The following is a 22,299-nucleotide window of genomic DNA, read 5'->3' as shown; positions in this document are numbered from 1 at the left end:
CAAAGTGCTCATTTTTGAAAAGAATTGGGTTTAAAATAAAACATTCTTTTTAATTTGGAAAAAAAATGGAATTGTTCATGAAATTAACTTAAAAATTATAAGAAATATCAAAAATCTTAAAGAGTAATAAAATGTACGTTTTGCTTTTCTGAATATTTGTGCTTTTTTGTTTTCTTGTTAGACCAAAATTGGTTATACTATGGCTGTTCAAAATTTACCTAAACTCGTGATTAGTTACTCGTTCAAGCAATTTTAACTACAGCTTTTTCAAAAATAAGTACTTTGAACCGATGAAACTTACAGTTCATATAAAAAATACATAAGCAAAGTAACTTGTGAAGTGATAATGATAAAATTTATTTGTGATGCTAATTAGGGGTGATTTTCGCGATATTTCTACCAAAAAATAAAAGGGACCAAAAATATTTTGAGCGTAACTCACTTACCTTTAATGCTAAAAGTTTTTTTAAAAAACAAAAATAAACCTTTTTTTAAACACTTTAAAAAGTTAAAATGAATTTTCCCCGAAAAGTGCTCCGTTTTTGGGTTATTTCACATTCAAATATTCGATTTGGAATTTGATGAAGAAGAACCTACTTTTCATTAGCTACAACTCTGCTTCTACTGGGTCTACAGACCTCAAGCATACACCATTTTTTTCAGTTTTTTTATAAGGTATATTTTTACTAAGAATATTTTTTTCGCTCAAATACTTACTATTTGAGTTATTTCTGAAAAACCGTCTAAAAACATGTTTTTTCTGTTAAAAATGAACATATCCACTTGCAAATAACTCGAAAAGTATTGACTTAATGAAAAAACTGTATAGAACAAAAGTTGTTTAGAATTAGTCATTTTATCCAATTTCGGACTTATTTTGAATGTATATTTTTCACCTTCGAGAGGGGGTATTCCCCTCCATTTTTGGTAAATGGGGGGGGGGCGATGTAGAATTGTAAACTTTTTCTTATATAATAATAGACAATTACAACTACCTATTCCCAAATTTTCATCCTTCCTTTATTTTTTTTGGGGTCAGATTGTTCTTTAATCGGGCTATATGTATACTGAAATTGTATTGTTTTTATTCCATTTATTTCGCCAAAATGAATATGTCTAGTTGGAGCACAGAATATTTCCGTAATACCTGAAAAATATATAAAGCAACTGGCACATAATCTGAAATTATGATTTTCAAAAGAGTATTACAAAAAAAAACATCAAAAGAAATACCTATAATGGCCTTTTTTCTTTTGAAGTATAAACGAATCCTCTCAAAATTGTATTTTAAATGCAATACGTTTGGTTCCCTTTAAGAGTAAAGACTTTTTCACGTGTACAATGTTGATCATTACAATAGTCTAAAAGAAAAAAATATATAAAAAACTTACTAAGGAAGTAAAACTTCACTTGTAGGCAGATGGTTTATAAATTGATTAAAAAAATTTTATCTAAAAAGATCCAAATTGGATTGAAGTGGGTATATCACTAGTACAAGAAACACAAACGTTTTCGGACCAATCAGTCCATCAACAGGTTGAAAACTTTAGATCCAAATTAGTTGGAACTAGCTACATAGTTAATAGTTAGGTCGAAAGACCTTAGTAAAGCAAAAATTAGGCCATTTCGGCTACAACAATGTCGACAATAAGTCGATGTTAAAAGAATATAAAATTTGTTAATGAGTCTTGGCTTCCAAGCCAAGATGAAAACTCCCTTACAGTCTCATTAAAAATTTTTATATTCTTTTAACATTTACTTATTGTCGACATTGTTGTAGCCGAAATGGCCTAATTTTTGTTTTACTAAGGTCTTTCGACCTAACTATGTAGCTAGTTCCAACTACTTTGGACCTAAAGTTTTCAACCTGATGATGGACTGATTGGTCCGAAAACGTTTGTGTTTCTTGTACTAGTGATGTACCCACTTCAATCCAATTTGGATCTTTTTAGATCAAAATTTTTTAATAAATTTATATACCATCTACCTACAAGTGAAGTTTTACTTAGTAAGTTTTTTTATGGTATACAGCCAATGAGAATAATCTTTTCCTTTTTATTTTAAAAAAATATATTATATATTATACACAGTGTGTCTGCGTAAGTTGGGACCATATGGGAATCTATTTTATTATTAATTTTACGAAAAAAGTTATTTTTCATAAAAAGCTCATTTTAAAGCTGCTAGCCGATCTTGAGCCTCAGAGCGCGCTCTTAAAATATCGATATCTTGGAGAAAAAAGAATGTGTGTGTACTTTGTACGCACGTAAGAAGTTATACTTCTACTACATATTATGTGATTTTTAAGACAATACCAAAAATTTAAAAAAATAAAAGAATAAAACGCACACAAACACATTGAAAAATGCCACAAAGAAAAAATGATTTCTGAACAATAATAATTGTTGGCAAAAATTTTAAATACGCATTTTCTGAAAAAAAAAATTATATAACAAATATACTTACAATCATAAAATGCATAAAAAAATAAAAAAATAAAAACTTGCTTTGGGAATTGAACCCGTGAATTTCGGGGCGCTTTGATTCGTAATCGAAGCCTAGACTCACTCGTCCAATTCCACATTATTTGTCATGTGGAAAAATAGGGTAACTGAACGTTTTACTGTTTGACAGTTGTTTTGAATATAATTAAATTATGTAGTTTAAATTTTGTGGAAGAAAATATTAAAATATAACAAAACAGCAAGAAAACAATATATTAGATGAGGATTGGTAGAACTTTTGTTGGTAATCAAGTTAAGTATGTAAATCAAAGCATTACATACCTACTAGATAAATAAATCTACGCCAAAAAATCATAATTTAAAAATAAAAATCGGACCTAATTTGGGAATTCTCTCTAAAATCCCCATTCTTGAGAAAATAAATGTACAGTAGAGCGTCGATTAGCCGAACGTCGATCAACCGAACTACCGCTTATTCGAACTATCGACTCCCGCGTCCCGCACTCGAATACCGAGCAAGCGTTAGTAATTGACGCTTAAAATATCTTCAATTTTCTTCAATATTGTATCCAAAAATAATTATGTTATTGCAAAGACTGCACTTTTTTGTTTAGTTGCTAGTTGTCATTATCAAGATATAAATAAATATGTAGGTATATAAATATGGCTTTTATTCACTTGTGGATAAATATGTATGACTATAAATATGTATCAATATATTGTAGTTCGATTATCCGAACAAATCGGTTTTCCGAACACCTATGTCCCCCTATTAGTTCGGATAATCGACGCTCTACTGTATTTCAACCTAATCCAAATGTATAATTACAATGTGATTATAATAAAAACTACTTACCAAATTAGAATGAGTTTTCCTTGTCCAAAATAGTCCAAAAGTCCAAAAATATAGGTACATGAAAACTATTTAAAAAGGCAGTATAACTATTAACTAAATTTTGTTTGTTGTTTCTTTTCACACAAATTTTAAAACGCAACAACCATAAATAATCTAACTACAGCTGTGCCACAGCCGCCATATTGAATAATTTTTGACATGTCATTTGAACATCCAATCAGAACAAAGTTATAATGCGCATGCGCCGGGATCATAGGTTTTAACATATAAAAATTCACCCTCATATCGCCGGTAAAGAAGTATAACTTCAAAAATAAACTTACGAACATTTTCTTAAGGTCAAAATGTTTCCTTGGAGTTCTTCTACCATCACTGTTAATAAAAGTATAAATGTTTTGTAAATGAAAATCTAAAAAATATACGTTTGCAGAACGTCAGTTGCATTTAAAATTTTGGTGCAACAGGAAAACATATATGTAATACGGGTTATATGATACTACATAAATTATAGTGTTTATCACGGTTGAATAATTACATCGGTCTAGACTTTGCCAAATTTATTTAATCTCATGGGACCAGGTTTGTAAAATGCTATGAAGCAGAAAATAGTTTGCATTAGGGATTAATAAAAATTAAATTACTAAAATTGTTAAACTACATATTTATTATATAAATATTACAAACTATCCATATGGTGCTTGAAATTTTAATAGTTGACTCATTTATAATCTCGCTTAATATATCCAGATCAACAACAAACAATGTGCTGTGAAGACTCAGTTTTTACTCTTCGCACTTACAGTCTTATAGTAAGTTAAAAATCCATGTATTATTTTTATCACCTGAAAAATGATATATTATATTATATTATATTATATGTGGTAATTGTAAAATAGAACTAGAAACTTGTGAAATATGAATTTATCAACGAAAAATTTTTTTTCGATTATAAATTCGCAAAATATGTTAGTTTCTTCGTTTTTTGCATTGCCGCCCTTGCAATACTTGAAACCGATCTACCGACTAATTCATATGCAGTTTTGTCTCTTGAATCCTAATCTGAAAACGTCATTTCGATATCTCGAACCATCTTCGAGATAACCGACCTTAAAGTCGAAAATTGTGTTTTCGTTTAGAAATTCGCAAAATCTGTTAGTTCGTTCATTTTTGCGTTGCCTTCCCTGGAATACTTGGAGCCGATCTACCGATGGATTCATATGCAGTTTTGTCTCTTGAATCCTAATTTGAAAACGGCATTTCGATATCACGAACCTATCTCGAACCATTTTCGAGATAACCGACCTCAAAGTCGAAAATTGTGACGTCAACATCCTTCGTTTCGGCTGACACAAATAAACGTCAAATCGAAATCGTAACGTCAAATAAATAAATATTATTTATTAATGTTATTTTAATGTTAAATGGTAGCTTACTATTTTTTTATTTGAGCTGTCTACCCAATAATATGCATATATTATATTAATGTCCAACTGGTATATTATTTGACAAATAATGTCATGATTTCAAAGTCAGTTAAATATAATATATTTCCCTAGGGCGTTATTTTTCAAAATAACACCCTAGGGCAGTGGTTCTCAAACTTTTTTAGTCATGCACCACAACATACCTTTTATTTTTTTTGGTAGGTACCACACAACTGAGGTAATCTAATTAACTATAATAGTGTCAATTAAATTCTGTCAAGTTGACAAATAACAACCTAATTTAAACTATGGTTACCATAATTACGTTACGACTATTGCTGGTTAATCTACTAAGTAAAAACTAATTAATTCAAAATTTATTCGAATTTTTTGCATATAAAGGATATTTAGTCGGACATTAAACGTTGAAGCCACCAAGGGTATTATGGATAATAACGCTTTCGGTTAACGTATATCCCTCGGACCAAAGGCTCTCGGGTTACACACCATCTATCTCAAGTGTTATTATCCTTATAATACCCTTGGTACCTTAGTAACTATATTGGGTAGTATTATTCTTACTTTGTAAGTTTTTTTGAATTTATTTTACCTTAAGGATCACTTGGCGATTCTGCGTAAAAAATCCGTGACAGCTAATTTCTATAGGTTCTTCAGTTATTATTAAAAACATAAGTAATAACTGTCGGTTTTCTTTATTCCAGCCATGCCAGTTTAACTGTTGAGCACTCAAAAAAATTGTTTCGCACTGAAAAATCGTAACATCTCTTCTAACAGGCCATTTTGTGACATTTGTTTAGCTAGGTACTCATAACTTTCCAGATAGAACTTGAACACTCCTTTTCATATATTATTTACACATTATTTTTATACTTTGTTTAAAGTAGAAACTAGCATTCTTTGATATTTTATAATTACTATCAGCCGCTATCTAGTTACCTTAAAGATAAGAGACAGATTAAGCTCAAGGTAATAGGTTGCTTGCAAAAAATCCAGATTGCACTAGTCTTCAAATGACTACATGGTTGTGTATTAACCACCATTTTTAGAATAGGATATTCTCTTTGCCTCGTCTTTCAACTAAGTTCTGTCTGAAGAGCTAGAAAGAGCGAAACACGTATCACATAATGGCGGGTTAGACGAGATTTTTTTTATTACCTCTGACCTTATCCCTTCGCCTGATTCTGCGATTACCAACATTCCCATAAATGCACCTGCAAAACTACAGTAATAGGGCATTGATTCATATGTAGATACTGCCTAAAATAAATAAATCTAAAATAATAAATTTTTTTATGGGTACCCAATTTTGCTTATTTAAAGTAGGTACGCCTCAGCGTATTTAAATTCAACTTTCAAAAACACGCGTGTTTTTGAGTTACCATGGCAACATAAACAGTTTTAAACATTGATCTGACCTGATAGTAGTTGGTACATACCTTGTAACGTCAAATAAATAAAATATTACTATAATAACAAAAGTTTCAAAAGCTTTATTCAAATATTTGAAAATCTTATGCCCGGTTGCACCAACAGATCTTAAGCTTAAGACGAGAATAAGATAAAAATTAATACAACATAATTATAATATATTATAATAAGAATATTATAATATAATCATAGATATAATTGTTAATAAAGTAAGAATCGAAAATTATGGTGCAACGTAAGTGATACTCAAGGAGACCCTACCTATAAGTAGAGCTTAGCTAAGCTGGAGCTTAAGATCTGTTGGTGCAACCAGGCATTAATCTTTTAAATGAATGTGAAAAGTACAGTGGGTATTCTTTGAAATATTTATATTCTGTTTTTTAAATCAGAGGAAATACTGTTCAAATTAATACTACTCTTCCGACATTTTTTGAAGGTAAGCAAGCACAACTCGTTCATCTGTATCTGTTACCTTTTGCTCTTCCATCCATTTAATGAACTTCTCGTATTCTTTTTTATAAGCGTCTTCCGACTTTTGCGGTATTAACCGCGATTCTGCTTTACTATTTAAGTAATCAATGTTAGAACTCAATTTTAAGCAATATACAACCAGTAATAACAATTAATCTTATGTGACAGATTGCAAATTAATTTTTGTTTTTCTCATTTTCATAACAACGTTATCACAAATTCAACCATATTACATTACTAGCACTTATTTCAATTTTTTGTAGTAATAATACATGGTTTCAAAGTGTACCAATAACAAAAAATAGCGTAAAGTATTTGTAGATAACTGGTGTTTAAAACACTTGCTCGAAAAATCGCGCGTTTTAAAGACCTCAATATTCACTTATATTCTATTTAGTCTATTGATTATGTTCAAAATAAGAGAGCTAAAAGGAACTACAACGTTAACGGGATTTTATTGTCTCATATGGTCAATGGACCTCTATGTTTGAAAAAAACCGCGGAGTGCTACCATTTAAATAGGTGCGTTTTTGAGAAAGGGGCGAATTAGTCCCTAGGCTCAGGGTGAATTAGGGTGAGTTCTATGCACTTTTGGTACAACTACAGGAAAATTGTTCCAGGTTAAATTTACTATCAAAATTTCACATTTTAGAGTCAAAAATATTTTTTTTTGGAAAAATATATTCAAAAGAAAAGCAAGAAAAATACACCAAAGAAAGCAATTTTGTCTTTGCCTTATAACTTTTTTCCTCAGGGATATAAGTATAGGTATTGCTTCAGCAAAAAATAACTTCAGTCCTTTCTCTTTAAAGTGACGTTTAGTAGAAGTCACTAGAATTTATATTTTCCGAAATAGAATTTTTCAAAGTTCGCCGCTCACAGCATTTTTACGGCCATTTTCCCCATTATTTCGTAAACATTGTTCTGCAACTTTTTTCTACGCATTTCTAGGTATATGTAATGGTACATTTAGTAGAAATAGAAGTCAATTACCTTTAAAATAGTCTATTGTATAAGGTTGTGCGACTTTTTTTTAAGCAAGTTAAGCTTTTTCAAGATTTTATACTTTTAATGATTTTTGATATTTTTTATGATTATTGTTTAAATTTCTTATTATGTATGACTTTTTTTCTTGTACATGTAGGTATATACATTGTGCAATAAAAAAAGCTTACTTAATTTACTTTAAAATGGTGTAATGCAAAACATTCTAGGACTATTTTTAAACAAGATATCTGTAAGATATCCAAGGGTATCCGTAATTTGAGAAACATTTTAAAATTTCTTATTTTTTTCAATTAGAAGAATATAGTTGCATATTATAATATAATTTTTAATTTCAAATAACTTTTCTTAATAACACTTTTCGATATTGTGAAATATAAATGCACTTCACTCTTGAGCGAAATTCATATTTTTTAACATACCTCGTACACTATTGATAAAATTTTATATCTGATGATTGCATCTCACGTTCTAGATTATGCAGAGAATTTTATAAAGAATAATTTTTTTTCATAAAGTTAATAATAAAAAAGTTTCCATATGGTTCCAGCTTAGTGTCACATTTTGAGAACCCATATCTTGTTTCAAAATAGTCCTAGAATTTTTTACAATACACCATTTTAAAGTAAAGAAAATAGGCTTTCTTTTTATTGCACAATGTATATACCTAAACATACAATAAAAAAAATTATAATGAGAAATTCAAAAATAATCGAAAAATATATCAAAAATCATTAAAAGTATACAATTTTCAAAAACCATAATATATTGCTTAAAAATAGTCATACAGCCTTCTACAATAGACCATTTTAAAGGTAATTGACTTTTCTTCCTACTAAATGTACCATTGTATATACCTAAAGCTGCGTAGAAAAAAGTTACAGAACAATGTTTGCGAAATAACAAAGAAAATGGGTCAAAATCGCTGTGAGTAGCGAAGTTTTAAAAATCATACTTCGAAAGCTATAAATTATAGTGACTTCTACCAAACACCATTTTAAAGAGGAAGGATGGAAGTTTTTTTTCTGTGAAGCAATGCCTATACCTATATCCTCATGGGAAAAAGTTATGGGGCAAAAAACAAAATTGCTATCTTTCGTGTTGTTTTCTTGCTTTTCTTTTGAATATATTTTTGCAAAAAAAATATTTTTCACTTTAAAATGTGATAGTAATATACTAAATAATTTTCAATAGTAAATTTAACCTGGAACAATTTTCTTATAGACGTATTTGTACCAAAAGTGCATAGAACTCACGCTAATTCGCCCTGTGCCTAGGGACTAATTCACCCCTTTCTCAAAAACGCACCTCTTTAAATGGCAGCACTCCGCGGTTTTTTCATATTTAGAGGTCCATTGACTATATTAAACAATAAAACTCCGTTAACGTTGTAGTTCCTTTTTTAATACATAATAAATAGCCTAATTAATATGTGTAAATTTCAGGAATGTGTCCTTTCTTCAAATTAACGCCATATTTTGACATCTGCCCTGCATAGATGATGTTGTAATAAAGTTGCATAACGTAATGTGTAATTGTTCAAAAGAAATACTAAAAAACAAATCGTATCTGTAATTTAGAAAAAAATTGCATTAACTTAAAAGTATAAAAAAAAAGACGAATACATACAACGATAAATACTAGAGCTGATCCAAGTATTCCACTTATTCCAATAACTAATGAAAATATTCGCCATTTCGAAAAATCAGTGTAACTATTAATAGACCTTAAAATTAAAAAAGTAAACATTAACTTATTTCAGGAGTTTGATTAGATAGGTACGTATGTCACTATACGTCAATATAGCAAATGTTACCCCACTATCGTGACCAGACACCGACAGTTCGTAATCACACAAATGGTAATGGACAATTCGTAACAGCGATAGTTCGTAACGGCGACAGTTTGTAACTATATATATTCGTAACGGACAATACGTAACGTCAAAATTGATTTATTCTGTTTATTTTTGTTAACTTGATTGACTCATCCCAGATACCTACGGTATCAAAAGGATTAAGCTCTGGTGGGGCTCTTTCCGTGTTATCGAGCCCTAGGTGTGGGTTACATAGGGTGCACTAATATCCAAGCTGTCCGGGACTTGGTATGCAGGTGTCTTATCAAAATGTTCATCCAGACCCAGCTGCTTTTTTATGTTTTCTAGGAGGTTCCTTGGAATGACTCCAGTAGTAGAGACTATAATAGTTATTGTTTCGGAACTTTGCATTCTCCATTGTCTTCGTATTTGAACTTCCAGATCTCTGTACTTGGCGATCTTTTCAGTGTGTTTAGCACGCAGGTTATTGTTGTTAGGAATCGCCACGTCAATGAGTGTTGTTTGTTTAATTAATTTATTAACTAATACGAGATCTGGTTTATTGTGTGCCACTGTTTGGCCTGTGAGTACAGTGCGGTCCCAGTATAGCTTGTAGTTGTCATTCTCAAGCATACTCTCAAGAACATATTGATAATATGGAAGATGGTCCGTTTGGAGAAGTCACAGTTTGATAGCTATCTTTTGATAAAGGATCTTTCCTACTGAGTCATGCCGTTCCTTGTATTCAGTTGCAGCAAATGCCTGGCAGCCCCCTGTGTTAAATGATTTCTTGGGCTTGATATCCATATCGGCATTTGTCGTTTTGGACCTGAGGGTCTTTGACGATATATTTCAGGTAATTTTGGTTAATATAACCTTATCCTGAATGCCCAGTAATGAACCTTCTGTTTCCGGAAACATCTTTCCTGATGTCAACCAATAGTTCTACGCTGTATTGTCGACATAATCCTGGCTGACCTCATTGGGATGTCGCCCGTGCAGAAGTTTACCCATCCAGGTGCGCATTTTTTCCTCCCTTGTAAGGTGGTTTATACGCATTTCTGGTTCCCTCAATTTGATCGGTGATATCTACTGCGCAAATAGCGCGATGTAGAGTAGATGTCTCAGCCTGAATCTGAAAACAAGTTTTTAAATTAGCAATTTGTTTATCTAATTGCTCACCTATACTCATAAGCCCCCTTCCTCCTAAATTCCGTGGTAATTTCGTTCTTTCTACTTCACTTCGAGGATGGTGTTTTTGTGCCTTTGTGAGGTGTGTTCTTACTTTTCGCTGAAGATCCTCTATGTCCGTTTTTGTCCGCTTAACAATGCCAAATGAATAACTAAGCGCGGAACAGGCTTAGGTGATATATCACTTACTCACTTACCTATATTCTATGATACATCACTCAACCTAGGTTGCCATTTAAAAAAAGCTTATTTTTTTCTCTTTTCAGCAATACTAAAAAAGTACCTTAGGTATTACAAATGTAATACACCATATCATAATTTTGTCATTATTCTTAAATTACTTTTAAACACTCAAGAGTGCAGATATCAAATACAAGTATGACTAATACAAACTTAACATTTTATTGTATACAAAATGGTTTTTGACATTTTTTCAGTGCTCACTACTGGATTTAGTTTTAGATTATCTATCTATCAGTGGTGTACCAAGAATAGTGAAAAATAACAATGAATTAATAAAATTGCAATGTAATAGAGTTTTTCATAAATAATATAGTACTTTTTTGTGAACAAGAATAGTGAAAAATAACAATTAATTAATAAAATTGCAATGTAATAGAGTTTTTCATAAATAATACAGTACTTTTTTGGTATTGCTGAAAAGAGGAAAAAAATAAACTTTTCTATGATATATAACTCGACCTAGGTTGCCATTTAAAAAAATCAAGATGGCGGTGATACACTAAACGCTGACGTCACATTAATTTGAAATGTTCTCTAGAAAATGCAGAACATCATTACATTCATGATCCTAGAATTTCATAAATATATATTCATCGGTTTCAGAGAAATTACTATGTTTCCATACTCTTTCGCTACCCTGTATACAAGACCTTAATAAGACCGGTTTTGATATATGGGGCTGAATCGTGGACCTTATCTCAAAATGATGAAAAACTTCTTGGTAGTTTTGAGAGAAAAATTCTTAGAAAGATATTTGGGCCGTAAATGAAAATGGGCTATGGCGTCGAAGATACAACTTTGAATCATATCAGTTATACACCGATCCAGATATTGTGAAATTCTTTAAGGTGCAGAGATTTAGATGGGCTGGACACATTGCTAGGATTTTAGATCACGAATACAAGAAGAGATTAACATTTTCAAAACCAGAGCGTACAAGAAGTAGAGGACGACCATGAAGAGGATGGATTGATGATGTGGAAGAAGACCTAAAGATTCTAAGGGCCAGAAGATGGAGCGCAGTTGCCAGGAATCGACAGGAATGGCGACTTCTTTGTGAACAGGCCAATATCCACAACGGATTGTCGAGCCACTTATGATGATGACGAAATACAATTATGCATTTCCACCTATTTTTCTATTGTAGACTTATTTCCTGAGGTCACGTCATCCTGAGCAGCATGCAAAAAGGTGTAAGTCGATAGGATGTGAAAGTTCTCGCGAATATTCTTTAGAAAAATTATACTTACTTTTTTATTCTTAGGTATTGGTTCAAAAAGTACGTCATTTCTCCAAAAACCTCTTGTTGACAATGAGTACATTGCATTTGTTCTGATATGTCATGATGTTTGTTCTTCTGAAGACTTAATTTTATGATTTCTTCATTTAACCTTTTTAGCAAGAATGAATAATGCCACGAAAAGTAGGACATTAAACATAATATACCGTAACTAAAAAAAACACTGTGTGGTATCACAAACGCAAATGTTATTATCTGTACTGCCGGACCGCCTGCGCCTGGAAGGTGTCGAAAAATAATTAATGCAATATTTGTTTTGGAATTACGAATCATCCAATAGCTTGCTGTGTAATAAGGTAACAACATACTAATGAATAAACAAGAATATAACTTAAATTTGTGTCCTAGCCGATTCATTTTACGAAGTAAGTTTGTACTAGCTGGTCTTGTATTCAGTGAAACGAGATCTGCAATTTTCTTTAGATGTCCTTGAATTACTGCAAAATTTCTCATCAAGCTCCCATATAATAATGAAAACTGAAAATTTAAACAAATAATTATTAGTCTAGCACACCTCCTCATTCTCTTTGCGTTATCCCCATGCAGGGTCGGCTTTCCTAATTGCACTTCTCCACACAATACTATCTTGGGTCATATCAACCCTTTACCAACATGTCCTGCCCTATCGTCTCCCCCCAGGTCTTCTTTGGTCTTCCTCTCCTACTCCTTCCAGGAATCTGCACTTCAGCTATTCTTCGTATTGGGTGATTAACTTCTCGACGTTGAACATGACCAAACCATCTTAACCTATGCTGTCTCATTTTGGCATCAATTGGTGCCACACCTACACTTCCCATAATATACTCATTTCTAATTTTATCCTTTTATGTCACTCCACTCATCCATCTAAGTGTTCTCATTTCATCCACATGCATTCGTTGTTCCTCTTTATTTTCCATGGCTGTTTTATAGAATTTTCCCTTCAGCTTCATTGGAATTTTTGTGTCACACAACACACCACTCGCTACCTTCCACTTCATCCATCCAGCCCCAATTCTACTGCATGCATCTCCATCTATTTCTGCATTACTCTGTAATACCGATCCTAGGTACTTAAAACTATTGCTTTTCACAATCATTTTACCATCCGAAGACACCATTTTATTTGTAGTAGCTCCATCTTTAAATGAACATTCCAAATACTTTGTTTTTGTCCTACTAAGTTTTACACCTTTTTCCTCCAGAGCTTGTCTGCACTGTTCCAGCTTGTATTTTAAGTCTCTTTCATTATTTCCTATTATCACTACATCATCAGCATACATTAAGCACCATGGAATGTTACCCTGTAGTTTCGCTGTTATCTGGTCCAAAACTAATGAGAATAAATAAGGACTAAGCACCGAGCCTTGGTGCAATCCTACTTTCACATGAAATTTATCAGTCTCTCCCATACCTGTCCCAACACTAGTCGTTACTCTCTCATACATATCTCTCACAATCTTTACATATTCACCAGGAGCTTCTTTCTTTTTGAGTGCCCACCACAGAATCTCTCGAGGAACTCTATCATATGCTTTCTTAAGATCAATGAATACCATATGAGCGTTGGTTTCTTTATTCCTGTATTTTTTCATCAGTTGTTGAAATTATAATGAAAATTGTATCTGTTGTTGATCTACCCTGCATAAAGCCAAATTGATTATCGGATATTTCGGTTTCTTTACGTATCCGTCTACCAATTACTCTCTCCCATATTTTCATGGGGTGGCTAAGTAGTTTTATAACCCTGTAGATTGTACATTGTCGTATGTCTCCCTTGTTTTTGTAAAAAAGTACTAATATACTGCTTCTCCATTCGTCTGGCATTTGTCCAATTTCCATAATTCTATTAATAGACCTGCTAGCCAACTTGTTCCTGTCTCTCCCAGTGCTTTCCATACTTCCCCAGGAATATCATCTGGTCCGACTGCTTTTCCTTTCTTTATTTTTTGAAGCGCTTGAGCCACTTCCTCGTTTGTTATTTTGGTGACCATTGCTTTGCTGCTACTGTCTCCGTTAACTCCACAGGTTGTCTGTCAAATTCTTCATTTAATAAACTGTCAAAGTACTGAAACCTATGGAGTTAACGAAGAAAGTAACAGCAATGGTCACCAAAATTATTCTAGCACACCTATGTACGACTAATTGTTAAAGTTTTTGATATATGTGTAATTAATATACGAAAAATAATATTTACACCTAGTCTATCTCGCCATTCTGTGACACTTGTTTCGCTATTTTTAGCTCTTCAGACAAACCTTGCTTGAAAGACGAGGCAGATAATATCCTTTTCATTTAAGAGTGGTTAATACAACCATAAGTCATTCATAACTGCACAAATGAGTGCCAAAATCTAAAAATTGATTGAAAATATAAATACTAACGAACAAAACGACTGCAGCAGAAGCTAGATATTCCAAAAGTTCCACTGCTGTGGATTTACTTAAGTACGCAAAAACTGCCATAAGGTATAAACTCGAATTATGATAGTAAAATACTCCACCACTAATATATCTTTGGCAAGGTTTACGATAAAGTAAAGTTCCCCAAAATAGATTCCAATAAAATGGGTCGCCTAAAAAATTATAATTTAGTTAAATAAATGATAATTAAATTTAATTAAATAAATGTCAAAAATAGGAACTGGTAGGGGAGCTCCAGCGGGGATTTTTGCAGTTACTCGAGCGCGTCATATTATCATATAGGGAGAAACCTTGTACCCTGTAAATGTACCTGTACCATGTATTAGCTCTTAATACAGGGGAGTTCGTTAAGGGGGGTCCGAAAACAAAAATCTCTCCTTAGAAAAACTCGAAATCGTCAGATTAAGATAAGGTAAGTTAAGTACATGCAAAACAGTGTACCTATATTTAAAAAATCTGACGACTTGAGCGGGGCGCGTAAGGAAATGGATGAGTCACAAAGTTTCACAAAAAAAGCGAATATTTCGCGAAATGAACGTCAGATCGAAAAACTGAAAAGTACGTGTTCAATATTTTTCAAAAATCTATCGAATGATACTAAACACGACCCACACGGTGAGGTGAGGGGTTGAAGGGTAAATTTAAAATTTTAAATACGAACTCCGCGATATTTTGCGAAATGAATATCAGATCGAAAAACTGAAAAAAAAACACGTAGTCAATATTTTTGAAAAATCTATCGAATGGCGCCAAGCACGACCCGCCACGGAGGTGGGGTGGGGGTTAATTTAAAATCTTAAATAGGAGCCCCCATTTTTTATTGCAGATTTGGATTCTTTACGTAAATAATTGTAAATAAGATTTATTTGGAACAATTTCAGTTTCTACCATTTTTGTCGAAAAGTTAAAAATGGCGGAGATATTGAGCAAAACAGGTTCTCCTTTAAAATCAAGATGGCGGCTAACGTAACGGAGGAATTCATTCGTGATTTTAAATGTAGGCTACTATTGACTCCCCTAAAGATTAGAAAAATAAAATTTTTGGCAGGGCGGCATGCAAGGTCAAATGCTATTCCGGCTGGACTAATATACTTTTGAGTCTGATATTACTGCATGTAACTTTTTTGGTATTGTAATATAATTCAAATCCTTCTAACCACTTAAAGTCCTATGTTTTGGCTATCTGTGGGCAAATTTTCAGCCAAATCGATGATGATATATTTTGGGAATGGAGAAAAAATGTAAAAAACGGTATTTTAACGTTTTCTACACTATAAAATTTGATCAAAACCTTGTTTTGAATCATAATAACTTGTTATAATGCCATATAATGACATTTTTGACTCCCTTCTATTAAAATATTATGTTTTTCATTGATACTTTGCGACAGAAAATGCAAATTTGTTTAAATAAACGCCAAATCACTGTAAAATCGCATAAAATAACATTTTGAGAAAAAAAGAAGAAGAAGATTTTTTGACCTTAAATATCTTATTTTTACGTCACGCAGAAGCTATATACCAATTTTCAGACAAATCGGAGATCCAAAATTTTTTGCCTGAGTGATTTGACATGGAATGTATCAAAGACATAGCCCGACAGGTAAAGATTTATCCAGGGTTATGATGCCAAAAGAAGAAGCAGAAGTGATGGATTCGACAGTTACTTGATGGAAGTTTATTTTATATAAGAATAAAAAGTTTTCAGTATACTATATTCTTATATAAAAAGAACTTTTGAATCACTTATATAAAAAATATCCCTGAAACAGCTGTAGTCACTTAGTTATAATAAATTTTGTGGAAGTATAGAAAACAAACATTTTCACTGTTTTATTGTTAGATAAAATGAACTTCCATCAAGTAACGGTCGAATCCATCAATTATTTAAAAAATATCCATTTATTGGTAAAATACCAAAACGATACTGCTGAATTAAGAGGAAACAGTAGCGATCAACAGCTAGCAACAAACGCGTTCCAACATTGCGGCTCTAATTTTAAATATTTTTTCGAGATATTTGGCACATATATTCGTAATATAATAAAGAATGGCGGTACAGAGTCCGATTTCATAAATATGTTAGTATGTGGAAATTACTCTACAACTAAATAAAATATTGAAAAAAGGAGCCTGTACCGCCATTAAGAAAGACAAAAAAATACACTTTCTTCAAATAAACTTTTTTATCCCATGCCTAGATTTTGTGTAATCTTGGAACTACTAAAAATCGATTTTTTTATAACAAGAAATCGAACGTCACTGACTTGGCAACATTTCGCGCCTATGTGTATAAAAATTATTGTTTTTGATAGTATAAACGTCACTGTCAGTGTCGAATTACCGACGCACTGTTGCCTCACTTTTGAAAGTTCGCAGAACTTTCGCAATATTGGACCGCGTTTGTTGCCACCTGTTGATCGCTACTGTATCACCTTAAGGAGATCAGTTAATCATTAATAGGCCTGGATCCCGCGTACCAAAAAAAGTTGATTAATAGCAAGCTGAAAATTTATTAATAGCTTAACGGCTATTCGGATAAAATTTGATGTACGGGAACACTGGAACAGTTTTAATTGTGGAACAGTTTAAAAATTTGAAACGTCAGATTACGAAAACGTCGCATGTATTTTGTCGGACAGAAAACGTCCCATGTATTTTGTCGGACTGATTTGTTACTCTTTCATTAAACCCTCATGGAAATATCAGACTGCTATTACTAACCAACATGATTCATGCCATTTGACATGTTCTTCATGTTCCATGCTGCCGAATACGAATGCTGCGATTTTATGGCTTTTTCACCCTGTTATATGGAGTGGAGGCTTGGACACTAAAACTGTCAACCATAAAAAACATCGAAGCATTCAAGATGTGGTGCTATAGGCGCATTCTAAAAATATCATGGATGGACCGCGTCACTAACACGCAAGTATTCCAAACTTTAGAAAAAATATGCGAAATTATAAATGAGATAAAAAGTAGAAATATGGAATACTTGGGGCACATTATGAGGGGTGAAAAGTACGAACTTTTAAGAAATATCATGCAGATCAAAAGAAGTGTGGGAGACAAAATATATCGTGACTTCGCAATCTACGTGAATGGTTCGGGTGTAGTTCGATTGAACTTTTTAGGCGCGCTGCTAACAAAGTCGCAGTGGCCATGATGATTTCCAATTTCCGCTAGTAGTGGCACGTGCAATGCCGGTTTATCCACTGGACGCTTGGGGCTGGCGCCCAGGGGCCCGGGGCCCGAAGGGGCCCGTTCCTTTTAATTATAAAAAAAATGAAGACGCTAAATAATCTACATATTCTCCGAAAAAACCTCATACGCAGATACGCCAATAAAAAGCCTATGTTCTATTATTACATTTCTTCACGCCTATACACAGTGGCGTAGTCTAGCTCTACAGGGGCCCCGTGTCAGTGTTTGTGGCGGGCCCTTTTCCAAAAACTACAGAAAGTTATCAGATTTAGCTATGTCTCGAATTGTATTCAAAATAATCGCATAAACGGAGTTTTTTTCGTTTCTAATAATTTCATTTTGAATTGTGGGGCCCAAATAATAATAGGTATATCTCACTTTTCGGCTTTAAAATAAGTTCTCTTTTAAAATAGGAACAAAATAAGTTCTTTTAAAATAGTTAAACGAAAGACAAAAATAGATGTACTGATGTGATCTTGATTATTGATATGAGATAATATTCTTATATGTCATTTAATTTAATCAATGCATTTATAATAATCTAATTAATTTACCAGATCACATATCAATATGTTTTCAATCTCAGGGCTTTTTATAAAATTAATTACTTACTCTCGTGGCTTCTAAGTATTTCTCAATGGTTCCTAATCGGGATAGGAAAGAAAAAGAGTAAAATAATACACACATATGGGTTACAATTATAATCAAAATATTGTTTATTTTATTTAAATGGCAATCACTGCTTAATATTTGCTAGATCTTATTTTTCTTAAACATAACATTTACAAATGGGAATCTTATTTCCTTTTGGTTTCCAATTGAAAGTTTTTATTAACATTTAACTATTAGGATTTATTAGCAACAATTCTATTTAAGTTTGATGAAGCTTTTCTGATATTATTTATTATGTTCTTCAATTTATAATGTGGTATTTAATACGAAAAACCCATACATTCATGTCCAAACAAATGAGACTGACCTTTTTCTGGTGAACTGAGAATGTCTTCACACAAGACCCGTTTCCTGCTATCCTTGGCTGCGATCAAAACCTCGTCCTGGCTTTCAGTAATGTTCTCCTTTGAAAACTAGCTCGTATAGCTCTCGTACCTGCTTCTGTCGTGATGCTGTATTCTACCTTTTTCGAAACTGCAATCAGCTACCGGGACACTCTTGGCTCAAGGAGGTTCTTTTACTCTCAACCTGGCCTACCTCTCGTTCCACGATAGATACTCCACACTCACGGAACTACACCGGCTTTCTCACTCTCCGTACACTACCGTCTACTACTGGACTTCGCTTCTCGACAGCTCCAAACATTCTGATCTATCTTTTTCATTCATTCCCCTACTTTCTAAATATCCCTTCCAGATTCACAAATCAACCTTCCACCACCAACTCTCATTCGCAGTCTTCCTCACAACCAATTTTTAATCTTTCTAAATATGCTTAATGGATTTCCAAAAAAAATAGTTAATTCCCATTCTAAAATTACTTTCTACTATTTACAAAATTTAATGACCTATTATCTACTTCAACTGAGTCTCATTTAGCATAGGCTAATGATCGAACCTTCCGCGAACAACGATAATGACCTATTATCGATTTCACTTGAGTCTTATTTAGCATAGGCTAATGATCGAACCTTCCGCGAACAACGATAATGGTACGCGCCATTCACTTTGTTTATTCTAAGCGCATTGTCCCGAGTTTCGTATGCTTCTTCTAATCACTTCTTAAAATTAAATATAACAATTTGTTGTATACAGGTTGTTCTAAATTTATATGCCCGTGGTTGAGAAAATTGAAAATATTTTATATTAAATTGAATTCTGTTTATAATTATCAAAATTTAATTTTCATATCAAATAGAAATATAACAAATTCCCGCCTTGTATTCGATAAAATTTATCTGCATTTTTAAATAAATTTTCTCGAGGCAAAACCAACTCCCTGTATATTTCCTTACTTTAATCTACGTCTTATACCCCTTCTTCTTGTATTACTCTAATTAGTCCCACCTGTAGAGTAATTGTTTCCTTATTTTCAGTGTACTCATCCTGTGTTAGAGTGTCGGCTATTATGTTGTCTTTCCCTTTTTCCCATATCAATCTTCTGTCTTTTCCTCAGATTTTTCACATACTTTTACCGTGTATTCTGCATCCTCGTTTTCATATGCCTCCTCTTCAAATGCCACTGTTTCGATCATATCTTTTTCGCTTTCATTTGTTAACTTTATTTCTTCTTCTCCTGAGCTCATCTCTTCTTTTGAGGAATCCCAGTTTTCTTTTGCTTTTGATACTCTCAATTTTTCTTCTTCTGGGCTCAACTCTTCTTTTGAGGAGCCACAGGTTTCATTTTCTTTTGTCTTTTTCTGACTTTTTCTCCCTTTTCTTCTTTGTCCTTGCTTCGTTGCCAAATTCATTTCCACTGTTTGTTCTTTACATGATTCGTCCGTATTTTGTTTCTCCTGTTCCTTGTCCTGTTCTTCTTCTTTTTCTTCTGTTAGATTCATCGTATTATTTTTAAAATCTATCACTACATGTTTTTCTGCCAATTCGTCAACTCCTACTATCATGTCATGTGACATGTTTGGCATTATTACACATTGTAGTGCATACATCTTCTTACCCAGTCGTACCATTACTCGTATGCCTTCATTTATAGTTGCCAATGTCCGTTTGTTTGCGCCCACTAAATTTACCCTAGGTATTTTGTAAATTAAATTTGTTAAGTTAACTTCTTCTATTAGTTTTCTGTTGACCAATGTTATTTCAGATCCAGTGTCTATCATAATTTTAATTGGTTTCTCGTTGATAAATCCATCCACAAATTTTAAATTAACTCCATTTTTCTTTTCGTTGTTTCTTGCCAATTTAATAAACTCCTTGGGGTTACAAAAGATTCCTGTTTGATTTTTGGTTTTTAGTGAGCGCCGTCGTGAAAAGACGCCGCGGCCGGTTGCTCATCGTTGTTTATATTTTCGTCATAATGTCTCTCTCCGTCATATTCATCTGTCTGGGTATTATTTACTTCTCTTCTATTTTCTCTTGGTCTGTCGGATCTGTTTCGGTTTTCTCGATATCCCTGTTCATTTTGTCTACCATTATTTCTGTTTTCTTGATTTGCGAGTGTGGTGTTTCTATTCTGGTATTCTCGATTTCTGTCCTCATTCTATTGCCTATTTCTTTGTTCATAATTTCCTCTTCCGTTGTCTCTATTTTCGTTTTCCCTTCTGGGATTAAAATCTCGTCTTGTATAGTCCCTCCTATTTTTATTTCTATCTCTGTAATCCTGTGTTTCTCGGGGCCTGTAATCTTCTCGCGACCTTCTTGATTTTCTTTCTCTTAAACGTGATTCTCTTATTTGTAGGAATTGGCATAAACTATCTATGTCTTTGTAGTTTTGCAATGTGATATGGTCTTCCAGCGTTTCTTCGAAATGTCTTGCAATCAGTTCGACTAATTGTTCCGATGAGTAATTATATTGTAAATGTTTTGCGTTATAGTAAATTTGTAATGCATATGTCCTTTCTGATATACCCATCCTATCATTGTATTTCCCATTTTGCAATTCCTTGTTAATTTCCAATTGTTGGACTTTTCCCCAGAAATAATTCAAAAATTTTTGTTCAAATTGTTGCCAACTGTCAAATTCTTCTTCTTTGCAATCGAACCATAGGCTTGCTTCATATTTTAGATGGTTTCTGATAGTTTCTTTTGCTGTTTCGAAATTTCCGATGTGCTGTATTTTCTTTTTCAGGCTATTTATGAACGGCACTGGGTGTAATCTTCTTACATCCCCGCCAAACCTTATCTTCACGTCATCTGTGCTATGTATAACCATTTCTCTTCTTTCTCCTACATTTTGTTGAATATTGATTTCCGCAATCTTTCTTTCCATTTCTTCTCTGATTGCTTGAATAGCGTTTTCAAACTTGTTTTCCAAATTTTCCATTTCTTTTTTCTGGCAATTCGTTAACTCCTTCATTTTCATTTCTTGTTCTTGCATGTGATCTTTAATTTTCATTTCATACTTTTCTATGCGTTCCTCCATTTTCTTGTTGTTCTCTTCTATTGCTTGTTTCATTTTTTGTTGTGTTTCATCCATTTTTTGGTCCAATTTTTGTTGTGTTTCATCCATTTTTTGATCCACTTTATCCATTTTCTTTGATGTTTCTTCCATGGCTTGTTTCGTTTCACGTTGATTTTCATCCATTTTTTGTTGTGTTTCATCCATTTTTTGTTGTGTTTCATCCATTTTTTGATCCACTTTATCCATTTTCTTTGATGTTTCTTCCTGATTTTTATCCATTGTCCTTTTTGCTTCATCCATTGCTTGTTTTGTTTCTCTTTGATTGTCATCCAGTTTTTGTTGTGTTTCATCCATTTTCTGTTCTATTCTTTGTGACTGGAGTTGCATCATTTGTAATAATTTATCTATTCCTGATAATTCTTGCTGTTCTGATGCCATG

At 32.8% G+C, this 22,299-nt stretch overlaps 1 protein-coding gene across 1 annotated transcript; it reads right to left on the bottom strand.

Moving 5' to 3' along the window:
• Positions 1 to 3,962: 3,962 nt before the first annotated feature.
• On the bottom strand, positions 3,963 to 13,245 carry LOC114338353 (uncharacterized). The gene is made up of 5 exons (XM_028288946.2): positions 12,171 to 13,245; positions 9,300 to 9,396; positions 5,922 to 6,023; positions 5,356 to 5,511; positions 3,963 to 4,163 (listed from the first exon to the last, which is right to left on the bottom strand). The coding sequence occupies exons 1-5, from the start codon at positions 12,740 to 12,742 to the stop codon at positions 4,098 to 4,100; spliced, it is 993 nt and encodes a 330-aa protein (XP_028144747.1). The 5' UTR covers positions 12,743 to 13,245; the 3' UTR covers positions 3,963 to 4,097.
• Positions 13,246 to 22,299: the final 9,054 nt, after the last annotated feature.

This window comes from Diabrotica virgifera, chromosome 6, assembly GCF_917563875.1.
Source record: "Diabrotica virgifera virgifera chromosome 6, PGI_DIABVI_V3a".
NCBI classification, from domain to species: Eukaryota; Metazoa; Arthropoda; class Insecta; order Coleoptera; family Chrysomelidae; genus Diabrotica; species Diabrotica virgifera.
Note: the sequence above shows the minus strand (reverse complement) of the source record. Positions and strands in the feature narration are given on the sequence as shown.

Coding starts and splice junctions, on each gene's coding strand:
- LOC114338353 (XM_028288946.2), bottom strand. CDS start 12,742: ATGAGGAGGTGTGCTAGACTAATAATTATTTGTTTAAATTTTCAGTTT. Junction 6,024..9,299: donor CAGCTCTAGTATTTATCGTT/GTATGTATTCGT, acceptor TATTTATTTTAG/GCAGTATCTACATATGAATC. Junction 5,512..5,921: donor GCGAAGGGATAAGGTCAGAG/GTAATAAAAAAA, acceptor ACGATTTTTCAG/TGCGAAACAATTTTTTTGAG.